The 18,812-nt window shown below is 39.0% G+C and overlaps 1 protein-coding gene across 1 annotated transcript in view; it reads left to right on the top strand.

Moving 5' to 3' along the window:
• Positions 1-18,812, top strand: part of MCM9 (minichromosome maintenance 9 homologous recombination repair factor) — a 120,604-nt gene that overhangs the window by 67,551 nt on the left and 34,241 nt on the right. Inside the window, exon 8 of the mRNA XM_025383234.1 lies at positions 14,616-14,790. Within this exon, the coding sequence (XP_025239019.1) occupies positions 14,616-14,790 (175 nt within the window). The remainder of the gene's footprint in view (positions 1-14,615; positions 14,791-18,812) is intronic.

The following is an 18,812-nucleotide window of genomic DNA, read 5'->3' as shown; positions in this document are numbered from 1 at the left end:
TGCCCAGTTCTTCTAGGTGATCAAATTTGTTGGCATGTAATTGTTCAGAGTAGTCTCTTATAATCTTTCATATTTCTGTGTTATCAGTTATAATGTCCTTTTCATTTCTGATTTTGAGTTTTCTTTCTTTTTCCTTGTGTAGCTAAGAGTTTGTCAATTTTATTTTTAAAAAGCTAACACTTAGTTTTGTTTATCTTTTCTATTGTTTTTCTGGTCTCTATTTCTACTCTGATATTTGTTATTCCTTTCCTTCTCCTAATATTGAACTTAGGTTATTATTCTTTTTTAGTTCCTTAAGGTGTGATGTTAGATTATTTACAATCTTTCTTGTTTTTTGATGTAGACATTTATTGTTATAAACTTCCCTCTTAGAACTGTTTTGGCTGCATTCCATAAGTTTTGTCATGTTGTGTTTTCATTTTGTCTCAAGATTAAAAAAAAAAACAACCCATTAGTTTATTCTTTGACCCAATAGTTGTTCAGAAGCATTTTGCTTAATTTCTACCCATGTTAATTTTCCATGATCCTTCCTGTTATTGAAGCAAGTTTCATATCATTGTGGTTGGAAAAGATCCTTGATATGATTTCAGTTGTCTCAAATTGAAGACTTGTTTTGTGGTCTAACATATGATGTGTCTTGGAGAATGTTTTGTGTGTTCCTGAGAAGAATGTGTATTCTGCTGCTCTTGAGTGGAATGTTCTGTATATGTGTGGTACGTCCATTTGGTCTAAAGTATAGTTCAAGTCCAGTGTTTTCATATTGATTTTCTGTCTAAATGATCTGTCCAATGTTGAAAATGGGATATTGAAATAACTTAGCTATTATTGTGTTGAAGGCTATGTCTCCTTTTAGACTTTTTAAAGTTTGCTTTATATGTTAGGTGCTGTGATGTTGGGTGCATATATATTTACAGTTGTTTTACTCACTTGATGGATGGATACCATTGTTACTATATAATGATGTTCTTTGTCTCTTTTTGCAGTTTTTTTCCTTAAAGTCTGTTTTGTCTGAAATAAATATAGCTACCCTTGACTTTTTTTGTTTCCGTTCGCATGGGATGTCTTTTTCCATCCCTTCACTTTCAGTCTGAGAGTCCTAAAGTTAAAGTGAGTCTCTTGTAGGCATCCTATGTTAGTCTTTTTTATCCATTCAGCCACTCTATGCGTTTTGATTGGATAATTTAATCCTTTACATTGAAATTAATTATTGACAAGTAAGGACTTTCTAATGCCATTTTTAAAATTAGCTTCTGTTTTGTTTTTTTTTTTGTTTTGTTGTTGTTGTTGTTGTTGTTGTTTTGGTAAATCCTTTGTTTCTTTTTCCTCTCTTGCCTTCTTTGTGGTTTGATGATTTTCTATATTGGTATGCTTTGGATCGTTTTCTTTTCTCTTTTGTGTATCTGTTACAGGCTTTTGTTTTGTGTTTACCCTGAGGCTTACATAAAATATATTATACTTATAATAGGCCATTTTAAGTTGATGACACCTGAATTTTTTTATTATTATTAAACTTTAAGTTCCAGGGTATATGTGCGCAACGTGTAGGTTTGATACATGGGTATGCATGTACCATGTTGGTTTGCTGCACCCATCAACTCATCATTTACATTACGTATTTCTCCTAATGCTATCCCTCCCCCAGTCCCCCACCCCCTGACAGGCCCAGGTGTGTGATGTTCCCTGCCCTGTGTCCAGGTGTTCTCATTGTTCAGTTCCCACCTATGAGTGAGAACATGTGGTGTTTGGTTTTCTGTCCTTATGATAGTTTGCTGAGAATGATGGTTTCCAGCTTCATATCCCTGCAAAGTACATGAACTCATCCTTTTTTGTGGCTGCATAGTATTCCACAGTGTATATGTGCCACATTTTCTTAATCCAGTCTGTCACTGATGGACATTTGGGTTGGTTCCAAGTCTTTGCTATTGTGAATAACGCCGCAGTAAACATACATGTACATGTATCTTTATACTAGCATGATTTGTCATCCTTTGGGTATATACCCAGTAAAGGGATTGCTGGGTCAAATGATAATTCTAGTTCTAGATCCTTGAGGAATTGCAACACTGTCTTCCACAACGGTTGAACTAATTTATACTCCCACCAACAGTGTAAAAGTGTTCCTATTTCTCCACATCCTCTCCAGCATCTGTTGTTTCCTGACTTTCTAATGATTGCCATTCTAACTGGTGTGAGATGGTATCTCATTGTGGTTTTGATTTGCATTTCTCTAATGACCAGTAATGATGAACATTTTTTTCATGTGTCTGTTGGCTGCATAGATGTCTTTTTTTGAGAAGTGTCTGTTCATATCCTTTCCCTGATTTTTGATGGGGTGTCTTTTTCTTGTAAATTTGTTTAAGTTCTTTGTAGATTCTGGATATTAGCCCTTTGTCAGATGAGTAGATTGCAAAAATTTTCTCCCATTCTGTAGGTTGCCTGTTCACTCTGAGGGTGGTTTCTTTTGCCATGCAGACGCTCTTTAGTTTAATTAGACCCCATTTGTCTATTTTGACTTTTGTTGCCATTGCTTTTGGTGTTTTAGTCGTGAAGTCCTTGCCCATGCCTATGGATGACACCTTAATTTTTATCAAATACACAAAGTCTATACTTTTATTTTTCCTCCTCACACATTTTATATTTTTGATGTCACACTTTGTCTTTTGACAATTTGCATTCCTTAAAAATTGTAACTTTAGGTCTTTTAACAGTTTAACCTTTTTATTAGAAATATAATTAACTGGCCGGGCGCAGTGGCTCATGCCTGTAATCCCAGCAGTTTGGGAGGCTGAAGTGGGTGGATCACAAGGTCAGGAGTTTGAGTTGAGCCTGCCAACATGGTGAAACCCCATCACTACTAAAATACAAAAATTAGCTGGACGTGGTGACATGTGCCTGTAGTCCCAACTGCTCTGGAGGTTGAGGCAGGAGAATTGCTTGAACCCAGGAGGTGGAGGTTGCAGTGAGCTGAGATCACACCATTGCATTCCAGCCTGAGCGATAGAGTGAGACTTCATCTCAAAAAAAAAAAAAAGAAATATAATTAATTTACCCAACCCCATTGTACTACTAGAGTACTTTGGATTTGACAATGTACAGTCGTATATCACTTTACAATGGGGATACGCTCTGAGAAATGCATTATTAGGTGATTTTGTTGTTGTATGAACATCACTGAGTGTATTACACAAACCTAGATGGTATAATCTACTATGAACCTAGTCTATATGGTATACTCTTTTGCTCCTAGGCTACAAACCTGTATGGCATGTTACTGTGTGGAATACTATAGGCAGTTTGTGACATGATGGTAAGTAATTGTCTATCTAAACATATCTAAATATATAAAATATGCAGTAAAATTGTGTAGGGTAATTATTATGAATGAAGCTTCCAGGACTGGAAGTTGCGCTGGGTTAGTCAGTGAGTGGTGAGTGAAAGTAAGGGCTTAGAACATTACTGTACACTTTTATATGACTAATGGAGGAGTACATTTGTTTACACCAGCATCACCACAAACACAAGTAATGCCTTGTGTTACAGTATCATAATGGACATCACCATCACTAGGCAATACGAGTTTTTCAGCTCCATTATAATTTTATGGGACCGCCATTGATGTCATTATGTAGCACATGACTATACTCTCATATGTCTTCATGTTACTAATAGTGTCTTCTTCCTTCAGCATGAAAAATTCCCTTTAGCATATTTTTTAAGAGAGGTCTCATGGTGGCAAATGCTTTAACTTTTTGTTTAAGAAAGTCTTTATCATCCCCTTTTTTTAAAAGACTGAGTTGCTGAGTATAGTATTCTTGGTTGATGGGCTTTTCTTTTTTTTCTTTTTTTTTCCTTTTAGGATGTTGAAGGTATCATCTCGCTCCCTTCTGACCGGCAAGGTTGCTGTTGAGAAATCCACTGATAGTCTTATGAGAAGGTTCTTTTGTATGTGATGATTTGCTTTTACTTTACTGCTCTCAACACTCTGTGTTTTAACTTTTTATAATTTTATTATGATTGTCTTGGCATAGGTTTCTTTGGATTCATCTTATTTCGTATTGTTTAGGCTTCCTGCCTCTGGTTTTCTATCTTCTTACCCAGGCTGGGGAAGTTTTCTGCCATTATTTCTTTGGATATGTTTTCTATCCCTTTCTCTTCTCCTTCTGGCATGCCAATAATGCATAAGCTGTTTTACTTGATGGTGCCCCATAAATTGCTTAAGCTATGTTCACTTTTTCTTCTTTTTCTTTTTTCTCCTCAGATAGGATAATTTCCAGTAACCTGTCTCAAGTTAACCAATCTATTCTTCTAGTGAATCTTATCTACTCTTAAACCTCTCTCTTGAATTTTTCAGTTCCGCGATAGTACTCTTCAGATATATGATTTTCAATTGATAATTTTATAATTTCTCTTCGTTGAAGTTCTTAGTTCTTGCATTGCTCTGTTGATCCTGGTGAGCATCTTTTTGACCATTATTTTAAATTTTCTGTCAGGTACATCACATATCTCCACTTCACTTTGGTTAGTTTCTAGAAATTTACCATATTCGTTTCTTTGGAATATATTTCCTTGTTTCTTCATTTTCCATGACTCTCTATGTTGGTTTCTGTGTATTAGATAAGACAACTACCTCTCCCAGTCTTGTCAGACTTGTCTATGTAGGAGAAAGGTCTCACTAATCTGTCTGGCCAAAGATTTTAAGGTGCCTTTCAAATCTTTGTGTTCATCCAGACTGTTGTCTCTGTTTAGGGTTGCACTGTGGAGCTTAAGATATGCCATATTCTGTCAGTACCTCAAGACAAGGAAGTTAGGAGCCAGATTCTCTTAGATGTAGCTGGAAAGATTGGGATGTTGGCTGTGTGTTTCAATTCATTCCATCTTCATGGTGAAGCTGAATGTGGGTATCTATTTCCCACTCTTTCTATGCTAAGCCAGGTAGAGGATCTGTGGCAAATGTCTGAATTCATGTTTAGGCTGTGCTCTTAGATCCTGGGGAGATAGCTGCTGGACGTGGACCCATTGTATGGCCCTTGGATCTAGGGCCACTCAGGAATGCAAAGTCCCATCAACTCCTAGAGCTAGTTTGTTAACAAGACAGTACCTTGGGTGGAAGTTATAGAAGTTGTGGCACTTGATATGTAATCAGACTTTTTTCACGTAGAATGGGGGAGGCCTAGATTTATCATAGGGGTAAGCCAAAGGAAAGGATCTTGAAGTGTCAAGCTCTGGTTTTGGCTGCTGCAGAGCTGTTGTTTGTTTGCCCTGTTAGTTCCCCAGTGCAAGTCCATTAGAAGCCAGCTTTTCAAATGACCACTTGAAGTATGTTGTAAGCCCTTTCTGGAGAGAAGATGGAAGCTACATGTTCTCACCCCTTTTTGACACTTTTCCAAGGGGATGTAGCCCTTAGAAGTGTTTGCACACTTGTTCAAGACCACCCCTTTGTTCTGTGATCTAAGGAGACTCACATATGCCTACCACCTTCTGCTGTCAGAGCTAAGAGTAGTTAATGGAGGGACTATTTAGGGAGGTGCTGTAAAAGTTGGAGCACTTGATATGTGGCATAAACCCCATCTGAGGAGAAACAGCTGTTTTTAAAGCCCCTTCTCTGCACTGCTCCTAGGGGATGACGTCCCTGAAATGCCTACATGCCCATATAAAACTGGCACTTTTTTCTGTGGTGCAGATAGACTCACATATACTTTGTTCCCTCTGGTTTCAGAGATAGGAAGTTTAGGACACAGTCCGTTGAGTGGGAGCTGTAAAATTGTGGGTGCTCAATATACAGTCAGACTCTCTTCCATGAGAGATTAATAAACCTGGAGTTGTCTCTGGCATGAGCCAGGGGAGAAGACTCAAGAAGTGCCAGTCCACTTCCTTAGGCTGTCAGCCAAGCTATATTTGTCTGCCTCTTTAACTCCTTGAAGCAAGTTCGTTAGAAGACAAGCAGCCATGTAGCCACTAGAAGAGTGTGTTATAGATTCCTTCCAGGCAGAAAGAAGGGGCTGCATATTTTAGGCCCCTTCTCTGCACTGCTCTTGAGGGGTGAAGCCCCAGAAGTACTGGAGTGCCCATAGCAAACCACAACATTTTTTATCATGGTCTAGAGAGAGTCTTATGTGTTTAATCCTCTTTGCTCTCAGAGCCAATGAATTAAGAACCATACTGTGGGAAGCCTTAGAGTTAAGGTTCTATATGTGATTACAAATTCTCTTCTCCATAGAAAGAAGCTTGATATTGGGGAGTCCTTTCCGGATAGTATGGAGCAGTGTCTAAGGCAGGGTCCTGTGCCTCAGCTTTTCCTTCCCATCTGATGTGGAAATTTTCTCAGTCGCCCGGTGGGTAGGAGTCTCTCAACTGGTCCCTGACTTTCTCTCAGATGGAGCTAATCCATGAAGAGATGTTTATTTGGTGCTTTTGTGGGTGGAGGGAGAGTCAGGAGCTTCCTGTTCTGCCATGTTGCTGACATCACCACCTCTTACCTCGTGCTTTTTAATGATTATTGTTGGAGTGATAAATCTTTCTCTGTCCTTTCACTTTTAATCTGTACATGTCTTTATATTTAAAGTATGGGTTTTCAAATATCATTTGTTCTCACTTATAAGTTGAAGCTGAGTTGTGAGGACTCAAAAGCATGAGAATGATATAATGGACTTTGGGAACACGGGGAAGGGTGGGAGTGGGGTGAGGGACAAAAGACTGCTTATTGGGTACAGTGTGTAGTGCTCAGATGATGGGGGCACCAAAATCTCAGAAATCAGCACTAACGAACTCATCCGTATAACCAAAATAACACCTGTACCCCCAAAAACTATTGAAATAAAAACTAAAATGAAATATGGGTTTTGCGTAAACATCTTATAGTTGGGTCTTTTTTTTTTTTAAATCAATTCTGACAATCTCTGTCTTTTAATTGATATATTTAGAACATTGATGTTTAAGGTGACTATTGATAGAGTTGGATTAATATTTAGTTAGTTTGTTTTCTGTTACTATAACTAAATACCTGAGACTGGGTAGTTTATAAAGAACAGGGATTTATTTCTTAGAGTGCTGGACGCTAGGAAGTACAATGTAGAGGTGGCACATCTGGTAAAGGCCTTCTTGCTGGTGGGGACTCTCTGCAGAGTTCTGAGGTGGCAGAAGACATTACATGGCAAGAGGGTTGAGTGTGTTAACTCTTTCTTCTCTTATAAAGCCACTAATGCCCCACCCTCATGATCTCATTTAATCCTAATTACCTTTCCAAGGTCCCACCTCTCAAATACCATAGTCGGATTTCCCACCCTCTTAATACTGTTACAGTAGGGATTAAGATTGAATATGAGCTTTAGGCGCAGGGGGGCAAACATTCAAACCATAGCATGTGCCGTATTTGTTACTATTTTTATTTGTTGCTCTTGTTCTTTGTTCCTGTTTTTGTCTTTGGTGCTTTTTCTGCCTTTTATGGTTTTGAGCAGTTTTTTTGATTCCATTTTCTCTCCTCACTTAGCATATCAGTTATATGCCTTTTTAAAAACTTTTTTTAAAGTGGTTGCCCTAGAGTTTGCATATACATTTACAACTATTCTAAGTCCATTTTAAAATAACACTGTACCAGTTCACAGGTAGTGTAAGTACCTCGTAATGACAGAATATTCCTAATTTCTCCTTGTCCTTAGGTCTTTCATCTCATGCATTTCACTTATACATAAGCATAATTAAGCGTGTATATACCTATGCGTATGTAATTGAATACATTGTTTCTATTAATATTTTAGACAAATGGTTATCTGTTAGATCAGTCAAGAATAAGAAAAATTAAAGTTTTTATCTTTCAGGTCTTTTTGTCTAATGCTCTACTTTTCTCTATACAGATCTGAGTTTCTGACCTATGTCATTTTCCTTTAGTCTGAAGAACTTCTTTTAACATTCCTTGCAAGGCAGGTCTACTGATAATAAATTTCTTCAATCTTTGTCTGAGAAAGTCTTTATTTCTCTTTTACTTTGAAAGGGTAATTTTTCAGGGTACAAAATTCTGTGTTGGGATTTTTTCTCTTTTAGCACTTTAAATATTTCACTTCACTGTCTTCTTGCATGCATGGTTTCTGAGGAGATGTCAGATGTACTTCTTATGTTTGGTTCTCTATAGCAGGGTTCCCAACCATGGCCTGTTAGGAACCGGGCTGCACAGCAGGAGGTCAGCGGCAGGCACGTAATGGAAGCTATGTCTCTATAGCTGCTCCCCATTGCTCGCAGTACCACCTGAGCTCCGCCTCCTGTCAGATCAGTGGCAGCATGAGACTCTTATAGGAGCGTGAACCCTATGGTGAACTGTGCATGCAAGGGATCTACATTGTGTGCTCCTTATGAGAATCTGATGCCTGATGATCCGTCACTGTCTCCCGTCATCCCCAGATGGGACTGTCTAGTTGCAGGAAAATAAGGTCAGGGCTCCCACTGATTCTACATTAGGGTGAGTTGTATAATTATTTCATTATATATTACAATTGATGGTGGCATCAGCCCATCTGGGGCAGCTGCTGAGGGCATGCCAACTGCAGTGTGTGCGGCCAGGGCTGTACGTTCCATGGAACTGGCAGGGGCCAGGAACAGGTGAGAGCCCTGCCCGCTACCAAGTTGGCTCCCCACACACCAGGGTGAAGCTGCAACCACGGAGCCATGGCTCTGGACCTGGGCCTCCCTGCCCTCTTGGGGGCCCAGGAAGCCCCCCTTCCCCTGAAGGCTCGAAAGTACCTTCTGCTGCTCCCTGGCCTCTCCCCACTCCTGGCTCTCACTCCAGTTTTGAAGCAAAGTCGAAGCCAAGCCTGAGCACTCTTGTGACCTGGCTAGGAGTGCCACCCCACTGCCTTGGCTCCCTCTGAAACTGTGGGTGCTGACAAGCTCAGGGAGGGGGGATGTCAGGGGGCTGAAGGTAGCTCAGCATGGGCCCACAGGCCTCCCTCAGCCTGAACAGCCTGGGCACCATGGACAGCATGTTGATGGTGGCGGGAGGCAGACAGATTCATTCCTAGGCAGGAAGGGATGGGTCCCTGGTGAAGCTCCACCTTCAAGCCAGGGATAGCCTGAAGCCTGACGGCCAGGCTGCCAGTTCTGGATAGAGTCCACAACCTGAAGTGAGAACTTAGGGTGCTTTTTCCAGGTCCACCCGTGGACCAGTCAGCATGCACTTCCTCTCTTCTAAGCCCATGAAAACCCCAGACTGAGCCAGATGCACACACACATCAGGTCAACCTGCCTGCAGAAAGGAGCTACCCACTACAGGTCTCCTCTCAGCTGAGTGCTGGACACTTGTCAGTACAACCTGCCTGCGGAAAAGAGCTACCCACTTCGGGTCTCCTGAGAGCTGTTCTGTCACTCAGGGAAGCTCCTCTCCACTTGCTCACCCTCCAGTTGTCTGCGTACCTCATGCTTCCTGGACATGAAACAAGAATGCAGGACCTGTTGAATGTTGGGACTGAAAGAACTTTAACACAAACGGAACTGAAACACGTCCCCCACTCGCCATATTGTGGGTGACCAGAAGGAGTGAAGAGCTGCAGCCCTTCTGGTGCCCAAACACTGGGCTCCCTGAGCCAGGGCTGTGACATGCTTTAACACCCTCTTTGGGGCTCTGCAGTTCCTGGTGTCTCTGAGCTTTTGGGCACCATCACGTTCCCTTTGTTCAGACCCTGGTGCCTGCAGCAGAAGCCGCTTACGGTACATCTGGTCCAGCTGCAGCCTCACGTGGAACCTGTACCTGGAGCTGCCTGCTCCGCCACAGCTGGCCCACCTGGCTGTGCACAGTGGCTGGACACCACGCTCATTCACTGACACACCTGTGGCGCCCTGTGCCTGGCTTGCCATTGGCAGACTCATGAGATCCGGGCCGGTGGTAGTGTGAGCTGAGTGCAGCCTGCTGGGCTGAATGGGTGGAACAAGCCCAGCCGATGTGAGTAAAACTCATGCAGAGGCGCCTCCAGCCACAGGGGTTTCCGGCTGGCAAAGCGACATCCTAAGGATCCTGTGACACGATGTGATAACAGAAATAAAGTGCACAACAAATACAATGCTCTTGAATCATCCCTAAACCATCTCCACTCTGGTCTGTGGAAAAATTGTCTTCCACAAAACCAGCCTCTGGTCCCAGAAAGGCCGCGGACCACTGCTCTATAGGTAAGCTGTTTTTCTTCCTCTGGCTTCTTTTATGATTTTTTTAATCTTTGATTTTCTGAAGTTTGAATGGAATGTGCTTGGGTGTAGGGTTTTTGGGGGCATTTATTTTGTTGGTGTTCTCTGAGCACCCTGGATTTCTAATTTACTGTCTGACAATATTTCAATGAAATGTTTCACAATATTGCTTCACCTATTGCTTCTGTCCCTTTCTCTCTTTATTGTTATTCTTTTATTCCCACCACATGGATGTCATACCTTTTGTAGTTGTCCCATGGCTCTTGGATATTCCATTCTTTTTTGTTTTGGAAGTTTTAATTGGCATATCTTCAAGCTCAGAGATTCTTTCTTCAGATGTGTCCAGCCTGCTAATAAGCCCATTAAAGGCATTCTTTATCTTTGTTAGAGTGTTTTTGATCTCTAGTATTTCTTTTTTATTGTTTATTAGAATTTCTGTGTCTTTACTTACATTATCCATCTGTTCTTTCATATTGTCTACTCTTTCCGTTAGATCTCTTAGCATATTAATCATAGTTGTTTTAAATTCGTAGTTTGATTATTTCAGTGTCCCTGCCATACGTAGATCCGATTTTGATGCTTATTCTGTCTCTTCAAATTGTGTTTTCTGCCTTTTAGTATGCCTTTCGATTTTTTTGTTGAAAGGTAGGCATGATGTACTAGGAACAAGGAATATTGTGGTTAATATGCCTTTAGTATTGCAGTGATAAGGTGTTGGGGAATGGAAAGCATTCTATAGTCCTGTGATTAGGTCTCAGCCTTTTAGTGAGCTTGTGTCCCTGGGCTGTGAACTTCACAAATGCTTCTCAGTTTTTCGCTTATTCACCCCCTTGGGTGGTACCAGATGACTGGAAGGGGTTGGAGTGGGTAATGCCCTTCTTCTAGGTAGATAAGGCTCTAGTAAAATAGTTCCTTTTTAAGGACAGGCCTTGTTAAGAACAGGAAGTTCTGGTGTATTTCTAAATGGTTCCTTTTCCCTCTCTCTGCCAGAAACAGGAGTAGATTGTACTCCCATCTTCACTGTGAGTTGCTGGTAGAGCTCTCAGTGGTAAAACTCGCAGGAAATGTAGGGGTTTCCCTGTGACGGGGTCCTTCTTGATTTTTCCACTGTGAACCATTAGCAATTTGCTAATTATAGTTCAAATGTTCTTGCCTGTTTTTCTTACTTAAAAGTCTATGCTCATGAATTTCTGCTCAGCCAAGTTGTGATTCTCTGTATCTGGCTGACCGTCTTCAATTCTGGGGCAGTAATTTGTCCTCTGATCTCATTTCTCTGATGGGTCTAAGAAGTTACTGCTTTTTTTGTTTAGCTTTTTACTTGTTAGATTGAAGTAGTGACTTCTAAGCTCCTTGTATGTTAGACAGGAAACCAAAAGAATTCACAACTATTTTCTCCTGTGTTTTCTTTCTTTATAGTTTTACATTTTACATTTAGGTATTGAATTAATTTTGGATTAATTTTTATATTACATGTGAGGTATGGTCAAGATTCATTTTTTCTTCTTGCATAAAGATACTTAGTTACTCCAGTACCATTTGTTGAACAGATTATCTTTTCCCCATTGAATTGCCTTTTTATTTTTATAAAAAATCACTTGACCGTCTATGTGTGGGACAACTTTTGGATTCTGTTCTGTTCCAGTGTTCTATCTGCTTAATCTTTTTCCAGTACCATACTGATTTGATTACTGTAGCTTTGTTGTATGTCATGTGAGACCTCCAAGCTTGTTTTTTGGTTTGGCTCTTCTATTTCCTTTGCTTCTCTGTATAAATCATAGAATCACCTTGTCACTTTATTTTTTTAAAAATCATGCTGGGATTTTGCTTGTAATTGCATTTAACTGCAGAACAGTTTGGGAAGATTTGACATCTTGAAAACAGAGTTTATTCCATCTCTCAGTTTGGTTGTCATGATTTCCTCTATCAGAGTTTTGTAGTTTTGCATACAGATTCTTGCATATATTTTGTAAGACTTATACCCAGATATTCCATATATTCCATATGTTGACTTATGTCCTGCAACCTTGTCACTCTCATTTACTAGTTGTAGTTGGTTTTAAGTAGAATATTTGGGATTTTCTTTTTTTTTTTTTTTTTTTTTTTGAGACGGAGTCTTGCTCTGTCGCCGGGGCTGGAGTGCAGTGGCCGGATCTTAGCTCACTGCAAGCTCCGCCACCCGGGTTTACGCCATTCTCCTGCCTCAGCCTCCCGTGTAGTTGGGACTACAGGCGCCCGCCACCTCGCCCGGCTAGTTTGTTGCATTTTTTATAGAGACGGGGTTTCACCGTGTTAGCCAGGATGGTCTCGATCTCCTGACCTCGTGATCCGCCCATCTCGGCCTCCCAAAGTGCTGGGATTACAGACTTGAGCCACCGCGCCCGGCCTGGGATTTTCTATGTAATCACATTGTCTGCAAATTTAAACAGTTTTATTTTTTTTTCAGTCTGTATGTTATTTATTTATTTTCCTTGCCTTATTTCATAGTGGCTAGAACCTCTAGCATGATTTTGATTAATAGTGATAAGAGAAAATCTTCTTGCCTTTTTCTGATCTTTGTAGGAGATGAGGAAACATTCAGTCTTTTATCATTAGGTATGTTAAACGTAGGATTATTGTAAATATCCTTTATCAAGTTGAAGAAATTATCTTCCGTTCATAATTTTTGAGGGTTTTGTCACAAATGATTGTTGAGTTTTGTGAAATGTGTTTTCTGTATCTGTTGAAGCAATTGTATGCTCTTTCTTCGTTAGCTTATTGACATGGCAAATTATACTGATTAATTTTTGAATGTTAACTGCACCTTGCATTCCTGGGATAATCCTCACTTGGCTATAATCTACTGTCCTTTTATATATTATTGGATTTGATTCACTTGTATTTTGTTGAGGATTTTCACATCCATATTAGAGGTACTAGTCTATAGGTTTCTTATAATATGTCTTTGCCTAGTTTAGTATGACAATCCAATTATCATGACAATTAGTGTGATAATTCTGAGTTCATTAAATGAGTTGGGAAGTGTTTACTCTTCTATATTATTGAAAAATTTGTGTTGCATTGACATTATTTCTTTCTCAAATATTTGGTTGAATTCACTATGAAGCCATCTCAGCCTGCTGATTTCTGTGTTGGAAGGTTTTTAAATATTTTATTTTGAAAACAAAGGATTATGGAAGTTATCTGTTCCTTTTTAGATAAACTGCATATTTCAAAAAAATTTGACTGTTTTGTCTAAGTTATCAAATGTATGGCATAGAGTTATTCAGAGTATTTCCTTACTGTTAGTTCATTGTAGAATCTATAGTTATGTCCCCCCTTTCATTCTTGATATTGGTAACTTGTGTCTCCTCTTTTTTTTTTTTTTTTTTTTGTTTGGTCAGTCTGGACAGAAGTTTATCCACTTTTATCAGCAATAGTTATTCTTAACGTACTCATGTTTCATATACCTTTTAATGAGCTTTAGTTTTATTTTATTTAAATATCCAAGAATAAGATATTTTCTATTGTTATCCTCTTTTGCAGATTAATAAAGTCAGGCTTGTATATATTAGGAAACTTGCCTGTAATTCAACAGCTAGAATGACAGCTCTAGTATTCAAATCAAGTCTTGTTGACTCCAAAGCCTTTGCTTTTGACCATTCTGCTTTATTAACTGGTATTAGGACAAATAAAAATCAATAAGACATATGAAGATAATCCCTTCCCTCATATTGTAACTGGAAGCAAGCTTTTCATTTTCATCATTGGAATGTAATAATTACTATTCTCTATCACTGCACCCTTTTCTGTAAACAGTGTGTAGTATACAACCTCTGTCATAAGGTCTCTGGAGATCTGTTTGCCCCTTCCAAAAGTTTAGACCACTCGATCAGAGCACCTACAAGGAGAGACAGAAAATTTGGGAACTTCTGGTTGCTACAAAATACTGGAGAACACAACTTAGATTTTTAGAACTTAGGAGCTTATGAGGCCTTCCAGTGACTAGATATGTGATGCAATTGTCCTGATGCCATCCATTCTTGGTTAACTGCAAATAAAAGTCTTTATGCCCTTCTCTTTAAAATGTAGGCATCTCTTTCCTTTCAAAGGTTAAGATATGCCTTTTTTGTTTTTTTAAGACAAGATCTTGCTCTGTCACTCAGGCTGGAGTGTAGTGGCTCTAATACGGCTCACAACAGCCTTGACCTTCTGGGCTCAAGCGATCCTCCCGCCTCAGCCTTCTTAGTAGCTGGAACTACAGGTGCACACACCACCATGCCCAGCAAATTTTTAAATTTTTTTGTAGAGAAAAGGTTTCGCCATGTTGTCCAGGCAGGCGTTGAACTCCTGTGTTCAAGAAATCCTCTCACTTCGGCCTCCCAAATTGCTGGAATTACAGGTGTGAGCCACTGCGCCCAGTCAAGGTGATGCTTTTGAAAATAAAAGTTGACATGGCTTGCTTATTCCCTCAGGTCTGACGGTAACTGCTGTAAAAGACTCAGGAGAATGGAATTTGGAGGCTGGGGCATTAGTTCTTGCAGATGCAGGCCTTTGCTGTATTGATGAGTTCAATAGCCTCAAAGAGCACGATAGGACCAGTATCCATGAAGCAATGGAGCAACAAACCATAAGTGTTGCTAAGGCTGGGTAAGAGTTTCTTTAAAATCTATGGGAATAATGGGATTATTTAATACTTGCTTGGGGAAAATGTGAACCTTGTTGAGCTGTAAGGTATGTTTGGTCCTCTTTGGGATGATCAGTTATCACCCTTCAAGACACACATTACAGTTTTTCCTTATTAGACCATACAAGTGTGTGAGGAAATAAAAATGAGCTATTGGGTAAAAGAAAAGGAAAAGTAAAGTATAAATGTGGTTGACTAAACTAATGGAAGGGATTTATGCAGAGCTTTCGATGCAGGATTCAACTCATTCTCTCTTTCATTCACTAAACATTGTGTGTGGTACTCTGGACATATTACTGTGTTAGGAATTTTGAAAAGTTCAAAAAGAAAAAAAAAATCATAGTTTCCGGCATTCTCCTTATAAATCCTAATGGAAGGTTGATTACAGCATATGGAAAATGAAATAGTAAATAATGTAAGCATAAGATGAAATGCCTTTTGTGACTCAAAGAGGCTCAGGATTGAGCTGCGTAAGTCCCTGGCTACACATAAAGTAGAGGAAAGAATAAGCCAGGTTCAGACAGAAATCTCACACAGGCACTGAAGTGGTTATGGGAAACTTACCTGGCTACAAAGGCTGGCCACCAAACAGACTGCCAGGTCATTCAAGCAGTAACAGGGCTAAAACTGTTTCCATCTTAATGCTGCTATTATGGACGTGAAGCCAACTGATCAGACAGGTAGGGCTGCCAGCAGTGTCTTCAAATAGTCATGAGTACTTGGGAGCCAGGCCAGACACTGGTATATAGAGATTCTATGAGATGTATTTGTATACTCTAACAAAAAAATTAATGAGGAGTGAGGTAGAGGGACGGGGGAGAGTAGGATATAGCCCACCAGAAAAGATACAAGAAAGAACTATCAGACCTATTCATTTGTTCGTTCACTAAATATATATACTCATTAAAAACCTGCTATGTTTCAGGCATTGTGCTAGATGCTAAGAAGTGCAAAGATGAATAGAACATTGTCCTTCAGGTGTTCACAATTTTATGAGAAAAAATAGATAAATCCACAATAGAAGTGTTATAAGAAAATATACTTTAATTATTGCTTCTAAACTCTTTGAAGAAATCAGAAGTGTAGTTTAGTAAGTGTCTTCAGAGACACTTGTCTCATTATATGTCCATTTAATGAGCTTTTTGTGCTATCTGTAAGTATGTTGTAAGTTCCAAAATCAACATTCTATAGCTGATTCAGTTCAGTTATTGCACCAAAAGCCTGGGCAGTTTGTCATAACCACAGCTACTTTGTGTACTCGAAAAATGCTTTTTCCACTCTATGTGGTAAAGGACTGGTTTTGACTTTTTTTTAACTCCATCAAAGACATATTGTTGTAAAATACAAGAAAAAAGAATTATTAAAATGTGAAATGAAAAAGCAGTGACATACAAATATTTCAGTAAATTAAATACTATATAAAAAGGGTTATACATTATAACCAAGTGGGTCTCATCCCAGAAATGAAAGGTTGGTGTAACATTTGATCAATCAGTGTATTAGACTAAAAAACAAAAAACATATCCCAACAGATGCAGAAAATGTGTTTGATGAAATTAAATACTCATTCATAATAAAAGTTCTCAGCAAACTAGAAGTTTCTGTCCCTGTTTAAATGCTGTCTGTGAAAAACCTACATGAGGGTGGGCATAATGACTCACTCCTGTAATCCCAGCACTCTGGGAGGCCCAGGTGGATCACCTGAGGTCAGGAGTTTGAGACCAGCCTGGCCAACACGGTGAAACCCCCTCTCTCCTAAAAATACAAAAATTACTTGGACATAGTGACATGTGCTTGTAATCCCAGCAACTCGGGAGGCTGAGGCAGGAGAATACCTTGAACCTGGGAGGAGGAGGTTGCAGTGAGCCAAGATCACACTCCACTGTGCTCCAGCCTGGGCGACAGGTGACCTCTGTCTAAAAAACAAAAAAACAAAACAAAAAACACCTGCATCTCATACTTCATGGTAAAGACAGTGTTTTCTACTAAATATTAGGAACAAATTAAAGATATCAGCTCTTCTCATTTCTGGTCAATATTATACTAGAAGTACGGTCAGTTTAAAGAAATAAAAGACATTCACACTAGAAAGGAAGAAGTTAAAACTGCCTGTATTGTATGTGGTATGATTGTCTACTTAGAAAAACAAAATAATTTAAGAAAAGCTACTAGAACTAATAAGTGAATCTTATAAGATCAATGTATAAAAATTAGTTTCTGTTTGCTAGCAGTGAACAAATGGAAATTGAAATAAAATATACATTTATAATAGCATCTCCAAACAGGAAGTATTTCAGGATAAATTTAGCAAAATCTATTCTAGATTTGTACATTAAAAACTGCAAAACATTAAGAAAATTAAAAAGGGCTTAAATAAATGGAGAGAGATACCTAGTTTCATCTATCAGACTTAATATTGTTAAGATGCAAGTTCTCCCCAAAGTGATCTGTAGAATCACTGCATTAAAAAATTTTTTTTTTTAAGACACAGTCTCACTTTGTTGCCCAAGGTAGAGTGCAGAAGCCCGATCATAGCTCACTGCAGCCTTGAACTCCTGGGCTCAAGCCCACCCCTGAGTAGCTGGGAATTACTGGGATGCACCACTATGCCTGGCTATTTTTTTTATATTATTATTTTCTGTAGAGGTGGGGTCTTGCTATGTTGCCCAGGCTGGTCTCAAACTCTTGGGTTCAAGTGATCCACCTGCCTCAGCCTTTCAGAGCACTGATTACAGGCATGAGCTACCATGCCCAGGACAGTGCAATGCTAATCAAAATCCCAAACACCACCTGTTCCCCAAAAACCTATTGAAATTAACAACAACAACAAAAATCCCATCAAGCTTTTTTGTAGAAATCAGCAGGCTGGTTTTAAAGTTTATATAGAAAAGCAAAGAATAGCCAAAGTGACTTTGAAACAGAACAAATTTGGAGGACTTACTTTGTTTTAAGATTTGCTATAAAGCTGTAATTATCAAAACATTGTGACATTGGATAGACTCTTCAATGGAAGAGAATAAAGGTCCAGAAATAGACCCACAGATAATGTCAATTGATTTTCAAGAATGATGTCGAACAATTCAACAGAGAAAGGATAGTTTTTGTTAAATTGTGCTGGAACACTTGAATATTCATATGTTTTCCCACCCCAAAAGACCTATACCCAAATGGTTTATAGCAGCTTTGTTCATATTCACCTAAAATTATATAAACAACCCAGAAGTTTATCGACTGATGAATGGATAGGTAAATCTTGATACACCCATACCATGGAATACTACTAGCTATATAAAGGAACAACTACTGATGCACTCATGAATCAGCAACATGGATGAATCTTAAAAGCCTTACGTGAAGTGAAAGATGACAGGCACAAAAGGCTATATAGTTTATTATTCCATTTATATGAAATGCTACAGAAGGCTAAACTGTAAGGAGAAAAATCAGAAATTTCTGCTAGGGGGTTAGAGGAAGAAAATGACTATAGAAGGGCATTTTTTTAAGATAATTTTTACTCTATGTAAATTATACCACATGACCCTTAATCTTAAAAATTTAAAAACCCATATATTTTATTCAAGATGCAACAGACATGAATTCACTCTGTCCAGTTGCTATTAAAGTTTCCAAACACTTACTCTTCCCGTACTCATCTCTTCCCTGCTTGGTAACAGCATATGAGTGGCAAGTTCACAGCTGAAGCTTGGGGTCAGGATAGTAGACCTACATTTGGAAGGTTATATAAAGTAATAATAGTGCCTGGGGAGGCGATACCATTTATGATCCGTAAAATCCTTTTTTTAATTGGAGTGACATCTTCCAAAGGAAATAATTTGAAGGATAAACCTTCAGATCGGATTTTTTTTTTTTTTTTTTTTTTTTTGTCTATTGGAAAGGAGAAGACATGAAGCTGTAAAGCTAACAGGTGAGAGATTTGAGGTTTAATTATTTTGCTACTAATATTTGTAGTCAAGTTTTCATTATT

The sequence above is a fragment of the Theropithecus gelada genome, chromosome 4 (assembly GCF_003255815.1).
Source record: "Theropithecus gelada isolate Dixy chromosome 4, Tgel_1.0, whole genome shotgun sequence".
Taxonomy (NCBI): domain Eukaryota; kingdom Metazoa; phylum Chordata; class Mammalia; order Primates; family Cercopithecidae; genus Theropithecus; species Theropithecus gelada.
This window is presented reverse-complemented; position numbering and strand designations above follow the sequence as displayed.